Genomic DNA, 24,103 nt, shown 5'->3' on the forward strand with positions numbered 1-24,103 from the left:
AACAGCTGAAATGTCCAACCCCATATTACTTGCAACCTCTGCCAGCTCTACCTTCTTCCCAGAGTAGCCTCCATTGATATTAATAGCTCCACATCTCGATGCCATTCGTTTGCCAAGTCGTATCTTAAGAGTCCCTGGTTTGTCAATTAGATGTGGGACTCCGTTACCTCAGAAGGTCGAGGCATTTTGCTCTGATTGTTGCCAACATCAAGCAGGTTGATAGCCTTACTTGCCCTGGGTCCCATTGAGTTTCACCCCTAACGGTTGAGGGACTTACCGGTGGATTTGGTAGTATTTGCCATCTGAGCACAAAGGTGACCACGACTCAGAATATGTCCGAGATGCCCAGCCTTATTCCACAGTAACTGGTATCCCGACTGTCAGGACCACTTACTTGGCCACTCACATGTTGCCCGTGGTTCATGAAGTAGGACAACAGGAACCCACACCATGAACCATAGGAGTTATGTTGTTTGGCGATCAAAATAAATGATGATGGTCGAAGTAGAGAGGATATAAAATGTTGAATGGCAATGGCAAGGAAGCGTTTCTGAAGAAAAAAATTTGTTAATACCGAGTATAGATTTAAGTCTCAGGAAGTCGTTTCTGAAAGTATTTGTACGGAGTTTAGCCATGTATGGAAGTGAAACGTGGACGATAAATAGTTTAGTCAAGAAGAGAATAGTAGATTTCGTAATGTGGTGATACATCCTGTGATAGTGTCACAACATGGATCACCGGAACAAGAGATAAATAAAATAAACAGAAGAATACTGAAGATGAGGTGGGTAGATCACATAAGTAATGAGGAGGTACTGAATAGAATTGGTGAGAAGAGAAATTTGTGGCACAACTTGTCTAGAAGAGGGGATCAGTTGGTAGGAAATCTTCTGAGGCATCAAGGGATCACCAATTTAGTATTGGAGGTCAGTGTGAAGGGTAAAAATCGTAGAAAGAAACCAAGAGATGAATGCGGTAAGCAGAACCAAAATGATGTAGGTTGCAGTATGTACTGGGAGAAGGTAGCACAGGATAGAGTAGCATGGAGAGCTGCATCAAACAAATCTCTGGACTGCAGACCACAACAACAACATTAATATCAAATTTCATAAGTGAATGTATGTATTGTGAAGGTACTGTAAATATCACTGGTTTCTTAAATAAACCTCAACTCCACTCACTTTCACTATTCTATTCACTATTTCTAATATGTTTTTGCAGCTCAATGATCTCAAGAGATGAAGGTTTAAGAGTTTCGCAGAAGAATTGCTGAATAAAAATATACAGTTACATTTGGTGTTGATATGGTAAGTATTAAGGAGAAGCAAGCATACTGACGTGAAATAGCATTTCTTCAGTGAAGAACTGAATCAATGCTGATTCAACATACAACACCATTAATATCAAGAACAACTTGCTGACTATTAACTAAACATGTCCAAAGTATTGCTTTTAAAATACTTAACGAAAAGCTACTGTTTAATTGAAATTAAAATCTTTTGTTTGTGTAATACGATTTTTTCTGAGACAATCGTTACCATTTTTTTGTGAGACCAAACATCATCTCGAGCAACATAACGACAACAGATCCAACATAAAGAACAAGCAAGAAGAGCAGTGTGCTGTTAGTCGGTCTGTGTGTAGGCTTCCGCCAAATTGCTCGGTTTGCCGATTTAAAAAAAGAAAAAAGTGTGTTGAGCAGGCACAAGAAGAGCTATTTCTTCAGGACTTCTATCCTTGATAATATGGTCCATTTATAGATTGTGAGACGTTCTCGTTCGTAATTTTGTTTTGAGTTTCACTGAGGTCATTTCATTATGACCACATCCTTTTTTGGTATATTGTTCATCTGCGTTTTAGAACTTCTTTACGTTGGCCGCACTGAGCTGACATCACCAGAGTCGTAAAAGAATCAGAGATGTACGTGACAGGGGAAATGTTTTTGTGATGTAAATAAGGTCTGAAGTGCTTGCGGTTGAAACATGTCAACATTGGGATGTGAATAAAACAACATCATTGTCAGTCAAATAATAGTATGTATTTGCGATTCAGAATCACCATTTATTGAAAACTTAAAGGTAGTTTTGTTGATATGGAGATTAAGGATTGTTTTCGTTCCACTGTGCGTAAGATACAAGGGTACTCTTGAAAAAGGGAGCCTTTATTTCAAATTGTGCAGTGAGTTACCAGTTATGACGAAAACATTTCGGTTTGTTGGTTGTCACTGGTTTAGCATGATCATTAAAAAAAGTCATTTTTCGAAATGAAATGTCGTGTGGCCTGTTATGTTTTTCGTTCTTATGCGATTTCTCACAGTTGTCAGTAAATCCCCTTGGCTTCTGCCTGTTTGACTAAAAACATCAGTATGATACTATGTTCGACTTGCATATGTTTTCGAATTGTTTTAGTGACCCCTCTATGTGCTAAACAGGTTTATTAAAATTTACTACTGTGCAATTTGTATGGATTGTATGTATGCTGTTGTATAAATGCATAACATGCGCTTGCTTGTTTCTGTAAGCCTATACACGGTTTCTTGACCACACTACTGCAGGAATGCATGCTTTGTGGAGTGATGTGCGGGTGAAATCGCCAAGCAAGAGAGATAGATCTGACAGATTGTTAATTGACTTCTCGAAACTGATGTAAATTTTAGTTCATTGGATTTACACCGTGATTTATTGTACAGACAGTTTTTCGTTTCTGTTTATTTTTCAAAGTAGAAATCAGTTCTTACAATAGCAATTTGTACAACAGTTTTTCTGGTGTTCATAAGGATAAAAATTTGACAACTGGCGGTCCAACAACATTTTCTGGACAGTGCTTTGTTATTTCCTATCCATAAATTTCTCACTCTCATATAATTTGTGTGAAAATTGATAGCAATAAGACAGTCTACAGCTGCTCACTTATTATTAGTCTGTAGTTACAGCTCCCACGACAACTAGAGTAATATGAACCAAGAGTGGCAAATGAAATATAAATAGAACTCAAATTCATTACTCTTAAAACTTCTGCAGTGTACCATAATTGTTACTGTGTACATTTCCAGGTACTTATCTCAAGCCCGTGATCCAATATTTTTTTCACACTGTTTAGATGAAACTCAGTCATCTTTCTCTGGTGTAGCAAGTGAAGGTCTTAGGTGTGATGACTGGGACTACAGCGAGTGATTATGCTAGTTTGGAGAGCTCTAACCATACTGTAATGAAGCCCATGGAGGGAAGCCTTCTTTAAACTGAAGACTGTTTGTGATACCAGTACATGTAAAGTTTTGTGCATAATTATTACAAGACGAAGGTCAATATACTACTAGAAGAGATGCCTTCCTATCACTTGCCACCTCTTTTTTAATAAAAAAAGGAGTGCAGTTACCTGAGTGTTGCTAATTGGGGTAGGACTGTGTACAGTATTATAAAAACAGCAACAAATACATCAGACCTGTTTGAGGATGGCTGCATAGTAACTGGTAATGGTGACAATGAGGAAGTTGTAGCAACACTTATTACCAAAATACGGAGGACAGCTAAAACAAATAGAATTATCTGTGTGTTCAGTAAACTAGATAAGCAGTAGTGTCATATCTCAGTGAGGAACCTGAAACTTTTAGTTTGGACCAGAGCATGTAGAGGAACTATGGCTCAAGTTTAAAAGAATAGTTGACTATTCACTGTGTAGATATGTACTCAGTAGAAGAGTTCAGGATTTGAGGGACATCCCGTGATACACAGTCATTTTAAAGAAACTTGTGAAGACATCAATGACTACAATATCAGAATATTATAATAAGAACTCCAATAAAACCCAAATTCTATTTGTAAAGGCTGTTAGTGTTACCACTCGAGACACTCAAGGATGAATTAGGAACTTTCATTGAGGATAGCAAAGCAGATATGCTTAACTCATTTTTCAAATGTTCCGTTACAAAAAGAAATCCAGGAGTGTTCCCACAATTTCATTCTCACATCACTGCAAAAATGAGTGATGTAGATATTAGTATAAGTGGTGTTGAGAAACAGCTGAAATTATTTAAAATTTATCAAAACTCCATGGCCCAATGGAATCCCTGTCGGATCCTGTACAGGATTTGTGATTGAGTTAGCACCTCTGTTAGTCATAATGTACCACAGATCCCTCAACAAAAATGCCTACTCAGTGGTGGGAAGAAGGCACAGGTCACACCACTCTACAAGAAGAGTGGCAGCAGTGATCTACAAGACTACCAACCAATACCCTTGACAGCTATTTGTTGTACAATCTTACAACACATTCTGAGCTCAAGAATGATGAGGATTTTTGAACAGAATGACCTCCTCCATATCGACAATAATGTATTCTGAAGAAATTGATCGTATGAACTCCAACTCTCACATACCGAAAGGCATGAATCAAGGCAGGTATATGCAGTATTCCCTAATTTCCTATAAGCATTTTACTCAGTACTACACCTACACTTACTATCAAAAGTTCAATCATATGATATATGAAGTGAATTTTATGACTGGAGTGAGGCTTTCTTGGACAGTCATCAACAGACGTGGAGTTACCTATGAATGTGTCCTAGTGTTCATGTTGTTTATTAATGACTTTGTTGACATCATAGTAACATTAGGCTTATCACAGATGATGCATGTAACTATAATAAAGTATTACCTGAAAAATGCTGCACGGATATTCAGTCATATCATGATAAGATTTCAGAGTGGTGCAAAGATTAGCAGCATGTTTTAACTATTCATAAATGTAAAATTGTGCTCTTCACAAAATGCAAAGCCAAAGTTTCTTTCGACTAAAATATTAATGAGTCATGACTGTATCAGTTAATTCACACAAAAAACTTGGGGTAATACTTTGGAGGGATATGTGCTGGAACGATCGCACAGGTTCATTCGCAGGGAAAGCAAGTGGCAGATTCAATTTGTTCATAGAGTACCAGTGAAATGCTATGAGCCTATAAAAGAGAATGCTTACAAATCATTTGTGCAACCCACCCTAGAATACCACTTAAATGTGTGGAACCTGTGCCAGACAGGACTAACAGAGGATGTTGAATATATACGAAGGAGGACAGTGCAAATGGTCACAGGTTTGTTTGATCTGTGGAAAAGTGTCATGGAGATGGTGGAAGCACTGATCTGGCAGAGTGCTGAAGATAAATGCAAACTATTCGGAGAAAGCCTACTTACAAAGTTCCAAGAATTAGCTTGTAATGATGACACAAGGAATATTCTACAACTCACTACATGTTGCTCCCTTAGGAATCATGAGGGCAAGGTGAGATTAATTGCAGCATGCACATAGAAACATTTAAATCACCTTTCCTCCTGCACTCCTTACTTGATTGCAAACGATAGAAACCTTAATAACTGATACAATGGGAAATAATCACTGCCAGCACTTCACTGGTTTGCGGAGTATGGATGTAGATTAAACATACAATTCTCATGTTTTCTAAATAATGTTTGAGTGTTTCTTGTAAACATTGACATACCTACCTCCTGTGCATATCCAAGGAATCTTCTGTCCATTTATCAACGTAATGATCCCTCAGTCCCTCTTTTGCATTTCTGCCAGTTCTCAAACTTCATTTCTTCTTTCGCTGATTTTTATGTTTTCTGTCACTCTCACACTGCGAACATGTTCCAAGTAACTTTGGATCCCATGTGAACTCTTCTCCTACAGCCACCATGACATTTTTTAGTGCTGGATCAAATGATGTGCTAGGGAAAATGTTTTTACTGTATTATTAGCACAACAGCTGTGACCACCGCACAACTGTGACCACCACCGCCGCCATTAACAACAACAACTACTACTACTTCTACTCCTGCTGCTGCTGCTGCTGCTGTCTATGAAATATGAAATAAAATCTGTAAAGGAATTGAGGGAAAGCTATTATCTGGTTGTTTCACTGGCGTTTTTGACAGTATTATTTTTCGCCTTGAATAAGTTTAGTAGCTGTGCCATGCAATTTACACATTTTCCTGACATTTAGTAAGATAGTTCTACAGTGAATTCGTATCTTAGATATAGACACAAAATTGCATGATAAGTGCATTTTTAAAGAAATCAAATAGTTTAAGAAAACTATTCTGTTCAGTTAAATTGTGGCCACTTGTCAAAAGTCCAAATAACCACCATTTGCAGTGCACACTGCTGCAAGATGCACAGAAAGTGTGTCAGTGAAGTTTTGTAAGGTACTAATAGAGATGCTGATGTAAATGCTGTGGCTAGCCACACCAGGTTTCTCGTCTGAGGATCCGCGAAGCGAACAATGTGATTGAGATGGTACCATGTGTTTTGGATTGGATTTAAATCTGTGGAGTTAAATGGTCAGAGGAGTGTAGTAAACTCATCCTGCTGCTCTTCGGATCATGCATATACACAGTGAGCTGCGTGACATGTTGCATTGTCCTCCTGATAGATGCTATTGTGCTGAGGAAAAAATGATCTGCATGCAGTAATGGACATGGCTCCAAGGATAGATGCATACGTGTGCTGAGCCATTGTGCCTTTCAGAATGACGGAATCATCCAGTGAATGTCACAAAAACATTCCCTACACCATTATGCTCCCTCCTCTGCCTCGGTCCTTCTGATAATTGTTGTAAGGTGTTTACTTTAAGACGTTTCGGAGCATAAAACTTGATTCATCTGAAAAGGCGACCTGTTGCTATTTGCTGACTGTCCAATTGGAGTATTGGTATGCAAATTCCATCCTTTGTTGCCAATGAACAGCACAGGTGCCTGAACTAGGAACCCTACTGTGGAGACCCATACACGTCAACATTCGCTGTATGTTAATTGAGAAGACACTGTTGGTAGCTTCGTCGTTTGTCTGGTTGGTCAGATGCTCAACATTTGCACATCTGTTTGGCCATAGACCCCTCAGGAGCTGTCGTTCACCCCTGTAAACTGTGGCCCATGGTGCACCACAGTTGCTTCAGTGCTAGTTTTGGATAGCACCATTTTACCATGTGTGTTACACTATGACCACAGCTGTGCTGCCACCTGCCACCTGTGAGTTGTTATTGCATGTTTATGTCGAACACAGGCAGTGGTCGCATGAATGCGTCTAGACTGTGTAAAAGAATTTACTAGTTCGAATAACAGTGCGTTTTCTGTGTTAGTCTTATTTTATTTATTTATTTATTTGCAAGTTTTGGCCACAAGATAACTGAATACATAGATTGAGATATAAGATGAAATATTAGAACACAATATTTTGCTTTCAGTATCAAGTACTTCACCATATAATTGCTATGCAGATGTAAACTGATCTCACCAATAGTATTTATGGACAGATTTGGCCCATCTTTTCTGGTATGTATACTGTCCTGTTTCTATCAGAGGGAAAAAGGTACTTCGCTAAAGACTGAATAGACAATGAAAACATGCAAGGCTCTATTGTAGTCTTATCTTACAGTTTTATTCACCCTAGTTCTGAGAGGAAAAGTAACTGCATACATGTTTCTAATGAAATGCAGATCATTGATGTTCATATGGTCATTGATATAGCCTTAATTGATGCTGTTCAGCAGACTGTTAGTACGCAGACAGTTTTGCATTCTCCTGTTTAAACGTTTAACAACTATCATTCCATTGTGGTATTCTTTCAAGGCTACCATTGGTCTCTTACAAAAAAGTTCAACTCTTTTATAGGTTCATAAGTTAACCTCAGGTCAATGAAATGGGCTATGAATTCCATCTAAGAAGATCTATTTTAAAGTTTGAAGGGTGAGTCCCAAGTCTAAAGTACAATATCTGCCTAATTAAATGGTCTTGAAGTACAAATCTATTAGTATAATAACGATTTCAATACAGCCACAGTGCTCCTGCAGTGGACACCAGACAGGTAAAATTATCATGCTGTAGACCTATTTACATCCCTTTGTCTTACTTCTAATAGATATAATTTCATTACAACAGTGGTTCTAGACTACCACACATCTTTCACAAAACAATTTATTGATACAATCAGGAACATTAAATAATTTTGCTATGTTAGCAACAGATTACAAATTGTTTTAACATTCATTTCACAGTGGTGGAGGGCGTATTCCTTTCATATAGATACAAGAGTGAAGTCTGCTACATTGAATTCATGGTAAAGTGATAAACACAACTAGCAAAATGGTCTATCTATATTCAAAAAAGACAATGGATGCTATTGAGGACAGACAACCATAGCCTTAGCTGCAAGAAGCAAGTGAACTGTTGAACTTTACATTTATTTATACATTTATGTGCAAATATCTGTTTTAACTTGTTCTGTCAATTTATGAATGACTAAATAAAAGTCAAAGATCCCTAATACTTTGATATTAAAATCTTATCTGTGTCACTGCATCACCTATAAGGCTTTGCCTCCTTTTTGTGTCTCTTGACACTTACAGGTCCCACTTCACTTCATTGCATAGGTATTTACCACAGTTGCCTTGGTATTTCAGCTTGACAGGTTTGAGGTGCTATGTCAGGTGAACTGAGTGATATGGGATAGGAATTTGGTACTGTCCAGAAAGCTCTGCTGCAGGCACTGGGAAGTTAAGTGTGAAATGGAGGAATAGGTAGGTATGGGAAGATAGGCCAGAGGAAGGAGACTGCAGTAGAGTGGAGAGAGTGAAAGTGTAGAATGATGGAGTGAAATGGGGAGGTGAGCAGGCCTGGGAACAGGGCTGTCAGTGAGTGTGAGATTGAGTGGAGATTGAGGCAAGGAGGCTTATCAGATTGTAGATGTGTTGTTTGACGTAAAAGCTTTCTGAGTATGGTAGTGTCAAAAAATTATACTGATGAAACAAATGTTTCGGCCACAGTGAAAGTGGCCTTCTTTGAGTAGATCTTAAAGAAGGCCATTATAACAGTGGCCAAAATGTTGGCATCTCCAGTATAGTTTTTTACATTATGACGTAGTACAAACTCAGAAAATGTTTTAAGTCAACTGACTCTGGATGTTGAAGCATACCTAAGTATATGGATGTGTTGATTGTACATTCATTCATTCATTGATGCTCTGTTGATCCAGCAAAAAAAAGAACTGTATGGATATACAACAAGCCATGTTTATCACCCCCCCCCCCCCTCCCCACCACCACCACCAAAAAAATTATTAATTGTAACATAAAGTGTGCTGTAACAAAATATGCTAATAATTACAGACTTGAGTGTTTACTATACTGGAACTGAAGTATAAAAAAATAAAACCATGCATTACAATTATTCAACAGTATAAATTAAAAAATGCTAAAATTAAAGTAGGTGATTAAACTGAACATAAAAAATTTCAGTGATGAGGTAGATTACAGTATTAATTTACAAAGTGGCAGTAACAAATATTACCTGTACAGTGTCAGTCAGTGAAAAATCCGGATTGGAATAGCAGCAATATTGAAAACGATAGATTGCTAATCTTGCATGCTTGATTTCAATGACTGCTTCACAACCCACACCACCTGGGTCCTCCCTTCCACTACTTTTCTAAACTGTCAGATGGGAGTTATTCTTACAAGACATTCTTCTCTTCTGAAATTATTCCACCCACAACATATGGTAACCTACTGCTTCCACACCCTCCACCCATCTGTCCATGGTGTAAGGTGATAACCTTTGCATTCTCAGCAAATGGTATAAGAACTCCTTTAAGAAAATCAATACAGTAACCAATCCAGCATAGAGTTGCGTACTCTCTCATATTTAGCCCACTGAAACGTAGGACTCAAATTTCTGCTGCCTGACCTGTTGCCTTACTGTTGTTGTTGTGGTCTTCAGTCCAGAGACTGGTTTGATGCAGCTCTCCATGCTACTCTATCCTGTGCAAGCTTCTTCATCTCCCAGTACTTACTGCAACCCACATCTTTCTGAATCTGTTTAGTGTATTCACCTCTTGGTCTCCCTCTACAATTTTTACTCTCCATGCTTCCCTCCAATACTAAATTGGAGATCCCTTGATGCCTCAGATCATGTCCTACCAACCAATCCCTTCTTCTGGTCAAGTTGTGCCACAAACTCCTCTTCTCCCCAATTCTATTCAGTACCTCCTCATTAGTTATATGATCTACTCATCTAATCTTCAGCATTCTTCTATAGCACCACATTTCGAAAGCTTCTATTCTCTTCTTGTCCAAACTAGTTATCGTCCATGTAGGCAGTATCTATCTTCCCCCTAGTGAGATAAGCCTCTACATCCTTACATTTGTCCTCTAGCCATCCTTGCTTAGCCATTTTGAACTTCCTGTCGATCACATTTTTGAGACGTTTATATTCCTTTTTGCCTGCTTCATTTACTGCATTTTTATATTTTCTCGTTTCATCAATTAAATTCAGTATTTTTTCTGTTACCCAAGGATTTCTACTAGCCCTCGTCTTTTTACCTACTTGATCATCTGCTGCCTTCACTACTTCATCTCTCAAAGCTACCCATTCTTCTTCTACTGTATTTCTTTCCCCCATTCCTGTCAATTGTTCCCTTATGCTCTCCCTGAAACTCTGTACAACCTCTGTTTCTTTCAGTTTATCCAGGTCCCATCTCCTTAAATTCCCACCTTTTTGCAGTTTCTTCAGTTTTAATCTAACTGTGAGCAATGAACATCAAGTCAGGTGGATGTTGCTTTGGCTGGATGACACCCCTGAGGAGAGCCCTTGACTGCTGTAGATGATGTGTGAGTTAAACTTAGACCAGATAAAGACCATGTGGAACTCACTGTCTTAGTGACTGGAATAAGAAAATTTAGTATGGACCCTCTGCCACCTCTTTGCTAACCATGCCTTGGGACAAGGACCAGGCTAGGAAATAAGAAATCAAACAATTTACTCAATACCTCATGTATATGAGGATTAACACAACAATGAAACCTATATTTTTTGAGGTGAATATTAAAGAGAAGTTTGGAAAAGTTGCCATGCTGGAGAAAATGAAGACTGGGATCTTATTGACTAAAGAAGCAACTGAAACGCAATCTCAAGCACTTTGAGTCTGTATTGACCTAGTTGATATCCCTCTCACTGGAAGAAAGGAGTACTAGTTCTGCAAGTTTCGCAGGAGAGTTTCTGTGAAGTTTGGAAGGTAGGAGATGAGGTACGGGGCGTGAATCATGCTTGGGTACCTCAGATGGTAGAGACTTGCTCGTGTAAAGCAAAGGTGCTGAGTTCGAGTAACAGTCCAGCACACAGTTTTAATCTGCCAGGAAGTTTCATATCAGTGCACACTCCGCTGCAGAATGAAAATTTCATTGATTGTGAGACTTCACAGCAGATGACCCCTACATATTCCCATGTTGATGCAATGACATTGTCAATTACAATTGGAGAGAAGGAAAGTTGCTACTCACCATATAGCAGAGATGCTGGGCTGTGATAGGCACAATAAAAAAAGATTAACACAATCATAGCTTTAAGGCCTTTGTCAGCGGCACACACACACACACACACACACACACACACACACACACACGCACGCACGCAAGTGCAACTTGCACATACATCTGCAGTCTCAGAGAGCTGAAACTACACTCTCTGAGACTGCAGATTGTGTGTGTGTGTGTGTGTGTGTGTGTGTGTGTGTGTGTGTAGCCATCTGGTGCCCCCTACTTCTGGAAACATGCGAAGGAATTGTCAAATTCATACCACAAGACATTGATACTGTATTGTGTTTCAAAGGTGGACCAATACACTATTAAGCAGGTGGTCATCGTGTCATGGCTCATAAGTGTCTGGAGATGGAATAACTATTATATCAGTTACCCCTCTCCTTTATCCTGCTTTTGAATGTAACGCCCACAATTATCTGTGGGGGTAGTGAGAGTATAAATAGTAGAGGTCAAGTAATCAAGCTGCTAATCATGGATTTTAGACATTGCATAGTACACTGAAGCCTATGTCACCATATCCCACAAAAATGATATTGACAAGTCTGTGCAAAAAAAAAAAAAAAAAAAAAAAAAAAAAAAAAAAAAAAAAAAAATAAATAAATAAATAAAATAAAAAAATTATATATAATTAACAGTGCAGCACACATGTAATACACTTGTCTTCTGTCCATTTTGATGCAAATCTGTACTGTGTAGGTTTCAAGAAACAGGTGAAGGACATTACAATAACAAAGAGGACATCCCTATCTTTATATTCTAATTTTATATAAATGACTTCAAGCACAATCATGTTATTTAGTCGGACAATGGAAGTGGGATTGTTGGAAACAATACATTGATTCAATGAATGTACATGCACCAGACATCCAAGTGTTGTCAAATGTGTGATGTATCAGTGGGCATTGTTTCCCAGTTGGAATTTGGAATTTGAGGTAGAGTAGTACTTCATAGAGATCCTTTTGACGTAACCAAATTTCTGGTGACATATTATCCCAGAATGTCAGCTTCAAACAGTTTTCACTTAGATTTTAATCTACATTGAAATTTAACGTAACATAGTATTTGTCTTTAACACCCAACAGAGAGAGATCTTAAACACCTCTTTTACAGACTGGGAATAAACAATGTGTTAGCACAGTGCAAAGATACCTCCTTGACCCCACATACCATACACAATCACATACTTTGCCACCATAGTGCATATAACTCTGATGTTTAACAGAATTTGACAAGAAGGAATTTAATTCCACCCTTTGGGCAGAAACTAGCATTTATGTACAGATACAGAAACATGTCTATAAAAATATAGACAGCTACAGACCGATAAGTTTAATGGAACCTATGCAATTTCCTGGAACAGATGCTCAGTGACAGGCTTTGTTGGGGTCTGGAAACAAGAAATTTGTGTCCATTAATTTATAGTGAGTTTCTAAAGTCAAATCCACAAGAAACCGCATTTTATGTGAACTATGCCAGTAGGGAGGCTTTCATCCTTGTTGAGACTTGGTAGTGGTCCTCCTTGACTTCCAAAAGGGATACAATGCAACATCTTGGCACTACATGTTAGCTATATTGTGCATGTGGGGCTCCTGAGGCAATCTACTAACTTTTGCAAGAAGAAGGAAAAAAAAAAAAACCATCCCGTCGTCATTTTGAGTTAGTTGATATGACTCTCAACATGAAACATGTCCTGGTGAATGGGGTTCTGCAGGGTTCAGTCTCGAGCACTACAGTCTCTGTAATTGCCATAAATGGAATTGCTGCTGTTGCTGGAGCAAATATATCATTGGCCTTATATGTCAAAGACTTCTGTCTGTGCTATAGTTCTAGATCACTAGGCTCAGTGGGATGTCATACTTAAATACTCATTCAGGAGATACGAATATGGGCTCAAAACATGGGTATAATATTTTGTCTAAAAACTTCGCCATCTTCTTCTTCTGTGGAATTCGATCCATCCACTCAGCACTGCCGGCCGCGGTGGTCTCGCGGTTAAGGCGCTCAGTCCGGATCCGCGTGACAGCTATGGTCGCAGGTTCGAATCCTGCCTCGGGCATGGATGTGTGTGATGTCCTTAGGTTAGTTAGGTTTAAGTAGTTCTAAGTTCTAGGGACTTATGACCACAGCTGTTGAGTCCCATAGTGCTCAGAGCCATTTGAACCACTCAGCACTGAGTGAGGTGGCACAGTGGTTAGCAACCTGGACTCGCATTCAGGAGGATGATGGTTAAATCCTGTGTCCGGCCATCCTGATTTACATTTTCCGTGATTTCCCTAAATTGGTTCTGGCAAATGGCAGGATGGTTCCTTTGAAAGGGCACAGCAGACTTTCTTCCCTAATGCGATCAGATTGATGACCTCGCTGGTTGGTCTCCTCCACTAAATCAATCCCAACACACCCACTCGCACCCTATATTATATCTGGGTAACTGACAGCTAAAAGTGGTAGATGACATTTGTTGTTAGGAGTGCTGTTTGATCACAAACTGTCATAGTGACCATGTAAAAGTAGCTCAAGACAACCTGTATGCAGAAAATAAATTATCTACCTTTCTCTTAACTACTACTTGGGGAGCAGATTGACATGTTATAGAAAAATTTTACCATCCAATTAGAGCATAAATGTGCCACTTACAGGTCAGCAGCACTTTGTTTTATGCCTACTAGACCCTGTGCACCACAGAGGAGTCTACCTTCACTGGAGCTTTCCCCACAAGACCTTTCAATTGTTTGCATATAGAAGCAGAACTCCATCTTTAAAGGTATCTCACCAACAGTTCACAATTAATTATGTGATTAAGATTTGTTTTAGACCAGAGCATCCTCATTACATGACATTTTTCCAGAATCTGAAAATCCGTCTCCTTATGAATTATTCAAAGACATGGAGAACAGCAGCAGCAGGACTGGAAGACATGTTTCTGGAGCTCCTTTTTTTTCCTGAGATAACTTGATAAGTTGCCCACCACTGCACAGATGGGGTGCAGACCAGTAGTTGAATAGATCTCTGATATTGCGACATCAAGAATTGCAGAGACTCTGCAGTATCTGCACACCAAAATCATTAGCTTATTAGCAGTGCATAGAGATCACAAACATGTAAAACCCAACCTGCTAGAAATATTCGCCTGTGCTGTGGCTCTTTCAGTAGCCTGAAGATAACTGGCTCTTTGTATTGTAATGTATAGTGTCGCATGGAACTGGGGACCTAGAAACAATGGAGAGGCTATGTCCTTCGTCCCTGCCGTCACCTGCAGTGGTACACAACCCCACAATAGGCTACAGCAGTCCACTCACACCACCCCACACCAAACCTAGGGTTATTGTGCAGTTTGGTCGCCAGTAGAGGCCCCTTTCCGGGAACATCTCACACCAGACAAGTGTAACCCCAGTGGGTGTAATTGATGCGGAATAAGGGGAACCAGCCCGCATTTGCCAAGGCAGATAGAAAACTGCCTTAAAAACCACCCACAGATTGGCCAGCACACTGGACCTCAACACTAATGCACCGGACAGATTCATGCTAGGGCCAGCACGCCTTCCCACCTGGAAAGCAGTGTGTTAGACCGCACGGCTAACCGGGCGGGCTTAACTGGCACTTACTCTCTGACTCATATGTTGGTGACCACCATTCACACATTTTATACAACATTAACAATATAAGAATCTCCAAGCCAGTTACACATCTCAGACAATTATCATGGTGGTACTTTTGTTAAGGAAGCCTCAGCATGGGACCTGCTGCCAATATGAATTGTGATGCCATATCAGACACTGTATTGTAAAAAATGGGAAGAAGAATTAATGGCCACCGAGCTACCCAACAAACTTATAATGGTAATAGCCTCCACCAAGAACTGAAGAATGTCACTTCACCTGTCTCGAATGGAAACTGTAGTCTTGTCACTTTTGTAATGGTCATACCTTCCTCACACATGGCTACACACTGAACTAAAAGACACCTACTCTGTGCACCTGCCACATCCTTCAGGCATGCCCAGGCTCACTTAACCTGTCATGTAGATTAGGTCTTGATAAGTCATTACAGAGGATACTAGCTGCTGAAGCAATGAAAGCAGGCTGCATATGAACCCATTATAAGAAAGTACCCATTGTAGTAGTTGACTTGTGGGATGGAGTTGGTGAAGATTCATCTTGTGCCACTTGTTTTGCTGTGGAGGAGGTCGCCACCCAGCTCCACCTTGGCCCAGATGTAAACTCCAAATCTTACCTCCATGTACTTGAAATCTATCTGTGTGTTACTTATCACTTTTTGATTCCACATTATCTTCTCCTGGTATCTGTGCAAAGGATAGAGAAAGAAAGGAAGATGCAATGTACATCTTGTGCCCCAGCCCTTACCTGGTGCCGGCCGCGGTGGTCTCGCGGTTCTAGGCGCGCAGTCCGGAACCGTGCGACTGCTACGGTCGCAGGTTTTAATCCTACCCCGGGCATGGATGTGTGTGATGTCCTTAGGTTAGTTAGGTTTAAGTAGTTCTAAGTTCTAGGGGACTGATGACCACAGCTGTTAAGTTCCATAGTGCTCAGAGCCATTTGAACCTTACCTGGAGAAACCTTTACCTGTGCACTTTCTCCTGCTTCTCTGCCTTCACCAGTGCATGACCTATATCATCTTTTATTGATACTCTCTATTCGCTATCCCGAGTAATTAATTTCTTGTGAAAGAATCACAGCTATTGACATGAGTCTATATTCGTCACAAAACTCTTCTGTTGACTCATTCATCATCATTATCATTTTTATAATGCTAAGGGATTTATTTGTTTGTTTGTTTGCTGTCCATACAACAATCAATTTTCAGACATTGTCATTTTAGTTCACATATGCAAAGGTTTAGTTAACATATATAAGTGCACACGTTGATACAAATAGTGAAGGTCAGAAATTATGATTTTGTTGTTGTTGCAGAAACAAACATGCTATATACATTTTACAGAGAGACATTACAGCTCGAAAGATAAGTATATACAATTATAAAATGCATGGTGATCAGAAATTATCATTTTGTTTTTATATACTGTTTTAGAAAGAGATATTACAACTTGTACTTCTATTGAATAACAGCTTTTTTCTCTTAATAAACACTTATGTTTATTCTTTAAGGTGTGTAAATTAACTTTCTTGAGGTCAGGTGGTAGTCTGTTATAAAAGAGTTCCCATTGTATGTGGACTGTGGTCTGCAGCCTTTTTTTATGTACAATTCTGTGAAAGTTTTCCCTTCCCTGTGTATTGTATCCAAGTACATTACCTTTTGTTAGGTTATATTGAGGATTTTGTTTCACAAACATTATTGCCTGCACGATGTACATAGAGTATATGGTAAGTGTTTTATATTTTCTGAACATTTCTCTACAATGGTCTCTCCTGTTCACCTTTGCTACCACTTTTACTGCCTTTTTTCATAGTCTGAAGAGCCTGTCTGTGTAGACAGCTGACGGCCCACCCCAAATCTCAGTATGTTATGTTAGATGTGGATGTTTCACTCTGAATTATATTTGTCTCAAGTGATAATGGTCTAGGAAGGTTGAGACCCATTTCAGTAGATACACATTTATGCTGATTTTCTTACAAATAGGGTCTATATATTCTTTCAATGAAGGGTGTTTATCAGCACCTATACCCAAACATTTGTATTGGTTTGTGTACCTAAGGCCAGTGGAGGTGTAAATTGAGTACTATTTGTGTTCCGATTATTGCTAAGCATAAATTTCAGTGTCATTGCCTTCTCTTTATTTACAAATATCTTCACAAGAAATGGAAAAGGCCCCAGTATACTTCCTTGGGACAAACCACACTGAAGTACCTTGTGGCCTGATTTGATTGTTGCCGACTATTCAATCCTTTTGTAAATTAGCTTCAGAGTGTCAAGAGCTATACTCATATCCAGGAAGATGTCTCTTACCTTTTGTACTTCATCTAACTTTTTTAATGTTTCAAGTTATAATTTGCTACTGCAGTTACAGTAGAACTCACTTTTCTAAGACCATTTGTGGATTGTTGAAGAGATTGTTTGATGAAATATACCTCAAATTGATTCAATATTACCTTCTCTACTAAATTCCCACACTATGAAGTTAATGACATTGGCCTATAGGTTATCATGTCAATTTTTATTCCCTTATTATGCACCATTAGAATTTGAGTGATTTTCAGATGATCAGGGTATTCTCCATGACAAAGGGAGATACTTGTTAGACGTGTCAGAGGCTTCACTAATTCTCCTCTGCATTTCTTTAGCAGCTTAGGTGAAATTTCATCCCAGTCACAAGATATTTTAGCTTGAAGTTTTGAAATGACTACTAGGAGGTCCCACTCAGTAATGCCATGGATGATAAAAGATCGGCTTGTATTTGTAACATTTAAAGTGGGTGCCCAGTCATGTGTTTCATTTGTGCCACTTGTACTATACATCTCTATGAATTTCTCACAGACTTATTTTGGGTCATTTGTTATATCTTCAGTTCCTTTTAACATTATGCTGGTGTGTTAATGAGATTGCAGTTTCCCACAGTCTTTGTACATTATTTTCCAGGCTGTTTTACTAACACAGGTTGAGTTGCTTATATGATAGACATATTTATGAGCTTACTCAAATAATCTGTGTTTTTTTCCTGAGCAGTTTGTATTTTGTTAAATAGTATTGTAATTTAGCATCTCTAAAGAGTATCTAACAGTCTTTCATTTTCTCTCTCAGTTCAATGATTTCAGAAGAGAAATTCTCAGCTTTGTGATTAATAGCTCTGTTTACTTGTTTTACTAAAGGATCTTTCATTCAAAGTTTTATAGACTAGTGTATAGAAATTTTTCCATTTACCATTCACATTTGTTGCATTGTAAACTGGTTCTCATTTTTCATTGCCTAGTGCCCTATTAAGTTTATTATCATTAAATTTTCTTTTATACATAAATATGCCACTTTTAATTATATCTACATTCACTACATCAATTTCCATTGCAAGGCTCTGTTGTCGGATATGTAGTTTTCTAGGATGGCTATGTTTATGTTCTCCTTTATTGTGTTTGTGAGAATATGACCCATGCGTGTCTGTGTTTCTACAGTTATTCTTCTGGGTTCTGAGTTTATTTGATAATAGTTATAAGTAAGTCAACATAATCGAAATAATTATTACCGTTATTTAAAAAGTCTATGTTGACATCTCCAAGAAACAACACTTATTCTTTTTATATGCCAATGTTTTCCCCAGTGGGTCCTCCAGACAACTGACAAATTCTTCAATACTGCTTCCAGCTGACCTAAACATAGCTGCTGTAATCAGGCTGTTGTTACCTAGTTTTAAATTTATTGTTGCAACGTCAAGTACCATTTCTTTACTCAGATCATCAATCCTTTTGACTTTTCCACATGCTATATCATTTCTTCTATAAATGTCTATGCATCTACCTTTATGTGTCTTTCTACAGTAAGAGTTTATGATTTCGTAATTTCTTAGCTCGTATCCATATGCTTACTCTTCCTTGCAACTCTGTTCACTCAATGTGAAGAAATGTGGTTTTGATTCTTTAGGCTTGAGGTGGAGCGATGGGTTTTGAGAGTAAGACTGGCCAGACATGTAGATGGGAATCCATCAGATAAATATGAAAGAGTAAAGTGACATTCAAAGACACAAACGTATCTTTTACCATTGAGAAAAGCTTGGGCAGAAATTACTTCATAGTAACAATGCTGCAAAGCTACCATATCTTATGCATATTTACAAAATTAAATTTTTAAGCTGTGACTGCTTTTACATTAGTCAAAGAGGCAGGTTGTTTGACATCAGATTCCAGAAAATCATTTCAGCTCTAGGGGGGCTACAACGTATGAACACTAATCTCCCACAGGCATTAAACAAAACATTATGTTGATAATACAAATGTCAGTATTCTGCATAACCAACATAAAGCCAAAAACATGCCAAATGAATAAATGTGAAAAAAAAATTACTAGAGTCTGTTGTGAGAGACAAAAATGAGAACATGAACAACAGTACAATATTTATTTTTAACAACAGCCCAAAATCTTACAAAATATTGTTAGAAGGAAAGTTGCTACTCACCACATAGCGGAGATGCTGAGTCACAGATAGGCACAGCAAAGAAAAAACTGTCACAATATAAGCTTTCGGCCATCAAGGCCTTTGTGAAAAATAGATGACAGATACACACACAAACACATATGCAAATGCATTCACACACACGTGCCTGCAGTCTCTGGTAATTGAAGCCACACTGCGAGCAGCAGCAGCAGTGCATGATAGGAGTGGTAACTAGGTGAGGGTTAAGGAGGAGGCTGGGGTAGGGTGGGGGAGGGCAGCAAGGACAGTGAAGTGTTGGTGGGGAGTGCACAACGACGATGTGGAGAGAGGGTAGGGCAGATAGGTGCAGTCGGGAGGTTAGACAAAGCTAGGGCAGGATATTGGGGAGGGGGGGGGGGGGTGGTGGTTGCAGAAAAGGAGAGAAGTAAAAAGACTGGGTGTGTTGGTGGAATGAGGGCTGTAGAGTGCTTGAATGGGAACAAACAGGAAAGGGGCTGGATAGAAAAATGGCTAACAAAGGTTGAGGCCAGGAGAGCTACGGGAACATAGGATATACTGTAGGGAGAGTTTCCATCTGCACAATTCAGAAAAGCTGGTGTTTGCGGAGATGATCCATATGGCACAGGCTGTAAAGCAGTCTTTGAAATGAAGGGTGTTGTGTTGAGCAGCAACATGGTAGTCTTCTTGTTTCTTGGCCTCAGTTTGTTGGTGGCCATTCATGCAGACAGCTTGCTGGTTGTCATGCCCACATAGAATGCAACACAGTGGTTGTAGCTTAGCTTGAAGGTTATGTGAATGGTTTCACAGGTAGCCCTGCCTTTGATGGGATAAGATATTTGTGACTGGACTGGAGTAGGTGGTGGTGAGAGGATGTATGGGGCAGGTCTTGCATGTAGGTCTATTACAGGGGAATGAGTCATGAGGTAAGGGGTTGGGAGCAGGATTTGTATAGGGATGGACAAGCGTATTGTGTTGGTTCAGTGGATGGCGGAATACCTCTGTGGGAGGGGCGGGAAGGATAGTGGACAGGACATTTCTCATTTCAGGCCACAACAGGAGGTAGTTAAAACCCTGACAGAGAATGTAATTAATTTGCTCCAGTCCTGGGTGGTACTGAGTTACAAGGGTAATGCTCCTCTGTGGCCAGACAGTGAGACTTTGGGAGGTTGAACGAGACTGGAAAGATAAGACACAGGAGATTTGTTTTTGTACAAGGTTGGGAGGATCATTACTGAAGGCCTCAATGAGACCTTCAGTATATTTCGAGAGGGACCACTCATCACTGCAGATGCGATGACTATGGGTAGCTAGGCTGTATGGACCGCGCGCGCACACACACACACACACACACACACACACACACACACACACACACACACACCACACACACACACACACACACACACACACACACTTCTCTTCTTCATCTGTCTATATCTACTCATGAAACTTGACAGATTTGTCTACACACCAACAGGTTTCTGATGTGTATCAGTGTAAGTGTATGCCAGTAAGCACTTTTTTTTCTTCTTTTTGTAGGTATAAAACATGTTTCACTTCAGCCATTTAATGGCTACGATGGCTGTGTCACTGAGTAATATATGTTTCACTCTAATATAACTACTCACTAATATTCAAGACACTAACTTAGCACTACTACTATATACATCCCCACAGGAGAATCCTCAGAACGAAGATCCACTAACATTACTTCAGTATTCAATATTTAGAAGAAACTCTGCTGCCAGACAGTGCCACATGTTGACAACAAAAGTTGTATGTGCAAATTGTTTGTTTTATTAATTTAAATAAATTCAACTCAATCCTCCAAAAAAGTGACTAATAAAAGTGACTAGTTACAATAGAAAATCCAGGATGGTATGTAACAATATTATGAAAAGGAAAGTTTCTACTCACCATGTAGTGGAGATGCTGAGTCACAGATAGGCACCACAAAAGGACATAACAAAGAGACTGTTGCAAATAAAGCTTTCGGCATGATGGGAGAGGCGACTGTGTAGGGGTAAGGAGGAGGCTGGGGTGGGGAGGGGGAGGGATAGTATGGTGGGGGTGGCGGACAGTGAAATGCTGCAGGTTAGATGGTGTGCAGGGTGGGGGGGGGGGGGGGGGGGGAGGGGTAGCAGCAGAAAAGGAGAGAAGTAAAAAGACAGAATGTGATAGTGGAATGACAGCTGCGTAGTGCTGGAATGGGAACAGGGGCTGGATGGGTAAGGACAGTGACTAATGAAGGTTGAGGCCAGGCGGATTTGGGTTTGTGACAGTCTTTTTGTTGTGCCTATTTGTGACTCAGCGTCTCCGCTATATGGTTAGTAGCCACTTTCCTTTTCATAATATTGTGACTAGTTAAAATAATTACTTCACATTTAAAATTCACAGTGTTACCTATCTTGTTAGATTGGAGATTTTTTTTTTTTTTCATGACTAGCTTTTCCATTTTTGTAAATCTTCAAACAGGCACGTTTTTTATCTATCATTGTATCTTTTGTGTTGATGATGTGGTTATATCTCAGCATTAAATATTAGACCATGTGGAGTCATTTTTGTATCTTAACTTTGGATATGAATATTCAAAAGAGATAGCATCAGCAGTTTTATTTTTAGGTATTTAACAGGACTCATCTCCAGATATTATAGTAAGAGCATTTGCATTTGTGACACTCAAGGACTTAGTTTATTAGCACCATTGGAACTATTTTTGTGTTCTGTGTCTTGATTTTAGTTTTATTGGTGCTAGTACCTAAAGCTATAATCTTTTTGCAACTAAAATCTTTATGGGGTATTCATAAGCCCGTGTTTGATCTCCATAATTAAGCTCTGATTATTGAATAATTTGCTAAAGTATCTTAATTCAGCTGCCCAACTTGTAGGGAGGACAATCTGTACAGCTTCTCTGTATAGCATCATCGGCTATATTACTCTCTCTGCATTGATTTTCAGGCTGACTTTGAGAGAGTAAATATAATTACAATGAAACAGCTATTAACAAAATAAAAAATACTGCAACTTGGACAAAGCTGTGGATTCATTTTATATTGTATATCAATAAAACAGAAGACTCTTAAATAATAATTATTTAAATAAGACTTTCTAATATAATGTAATTTTAAATTGTACTAAAAAGTATAAAACAATTTATCTTAAATCCATACAGATAGTCCTAAAAATTTGTGGTTGTGAATTTTTAATATCTATGATGGTACTTGTAAAGTTTATGTGGAGCTAATCCAGTATATAATTCATGCATAAATAGTTCACAAACAGTTTTGTTGCACAGCAAATGATATACTACTAAGTGATTTTCCTCAATAACAGTTACTCCCTACAGTCCTTATTGTTAACTATTGCATGCACATCTAGTTTTCCATTTTAAATTTTACAAGTATTGTATACACAAAATTGAGTCAAAGCCCTTTAAGTTAATGGATGTTGTGTTGAAAAGCATTTTGAATACTGTGGCAGGAAGTATGCAAGTTATTAAGATTGAAAGTTAACAGGCCAACAGCAGTAAATATTTTACACATCATAAAACAGACAATATTAGAAAGGTTATACAGACTGAACTGCATGATTATTGTTTGTGTAGCCCTTGACAGATTTTTGGTCAGATAGTACTCATCAAGGACACTTAGAGCAGTTGGTGTCCAGCTTTGGATTATTTGCCATACTAGAATTCCCTATGAGGATTGAAGGACACAATGCAACAGGTATTGTCAGTTTGCTTTTAGATGCAAGCTGTAAAACCAATAGTGAATGGTTTATCTGATTATGGCAGTCAAACGTTATCAGTAAAATATACTCACTAATAAGGTACAGCTCGTAGGAGGAATGTATTGTATCAAGGCATTATAAAAAAGGCTCAACTGTGATGTTTAGAAAAACATTATGCTAATGATGCTGGCGGTGATTTACAGAACAGACAGTTAAAATTGAAATTTTAAATTTCTTAAACATGCTCCTACAACACTAAGAGTTTTGTTTTCCCCTAAAGTAAACTTGGTCAGGAAAAATTTCTCCCTAGTGGTATTTATTGACAATAATGAATATCAGTGTCAGTTGAACTGTGACCTACTCAGTATCAACAAAAAGCAAAAAATAATTATCGTGTACAGTATACTTTCTCTCTGTGTGTAAGGGTCAGAATACGAGTTATGTACTCTAGCACAAAGGTGTATAAAAAGGTTGTGTCTAATATAGATCAAGAAATTGACAATTATTACCAATTCAAAATAAAATTATGATTGTGGCTTGTTAGGTAGTGATTCTACAAATATCTGATTATATAGACTGAAGAATTTGGAAATTCATCGACATAATTAAATAAGGATTTTTTATGGCTTCAGACAAAGAAAAGGAAAAGATTGTGACAAATCAGCAAGAAAATTTGCAGATAAGTCACAACTACTATGGAAAAAGCAGCACATTACCAGGTAATGACAAAAGAAAAAATACTTGCAAAACAGTCAGGATAATGTGTCAGAATATTCAATGCCTCAGAAACAAAGTACTAGATCTAGAAGTAGCTTTAAATAATCTTGCTGATGTCTCTTGTATTTGTTTATCTGAACAGTGGTGCAAGGCTAGTGAATTAAGTCTCATAAATATAAGCAAGTTTAATTTAGCATCACATTATTGCCGAAGTGTTTTTAAAAATGGTGGGGTATGCA

General features: G+C 38.6%; 1 protein-coding gene across 3 annotated transcripts in view; it reads left to right on the forward strand.

Annotated features, from left to right (window-relative positions):
* The first annotated feature begins 1,897 nt into the window (after window positions 1–1,897).
* The window catches only part of LOC126326781 (tectonin beta-propeller repeat-containing protein 2), a 203,987-nt gene continuing 181,781 nt past the window's right edge, over window positions 1,898–24,103 (forward strand). The window contains exons 1-2 of one of the 3 annotated variants that reach the window (XM_049995790.1): window positions 1,898–2,033; window positions 23,692–23,866. In XM_049995790.1, coding sequence (XP_049851747.1) covers window positions 23,770–23,866 — 97 coding nt within the window. In that variant the 5' untranslated portion in view covers window positions 1,898–2,033; window positions 23,692–23,769. The remainder of the gene's footprint in view (window positions 2,034–23,691; window positions 23,867–24,103) is intronic. The other 2 variants (XM_049995789.1, XM_049995791.1) reach the window with 2 other exon arrangements.

The sequence above is a fragment of the Schistocerca gregaria genome, chromosome 2 (assembly GCF_023897955.1).
Source record: "Schistocerca gregaria isolate iqSchGreg1 chromosome 2, iqSchGreg1.2, whole genome shotgun sequence".
Taxonomy (NCBI): domain Eukaryota; kingdom Metazoa; phylum Arthropoda; class Insecta; order Orthoptera; family Acrididae; genus Schistocerca; species Schistocerca gregaria.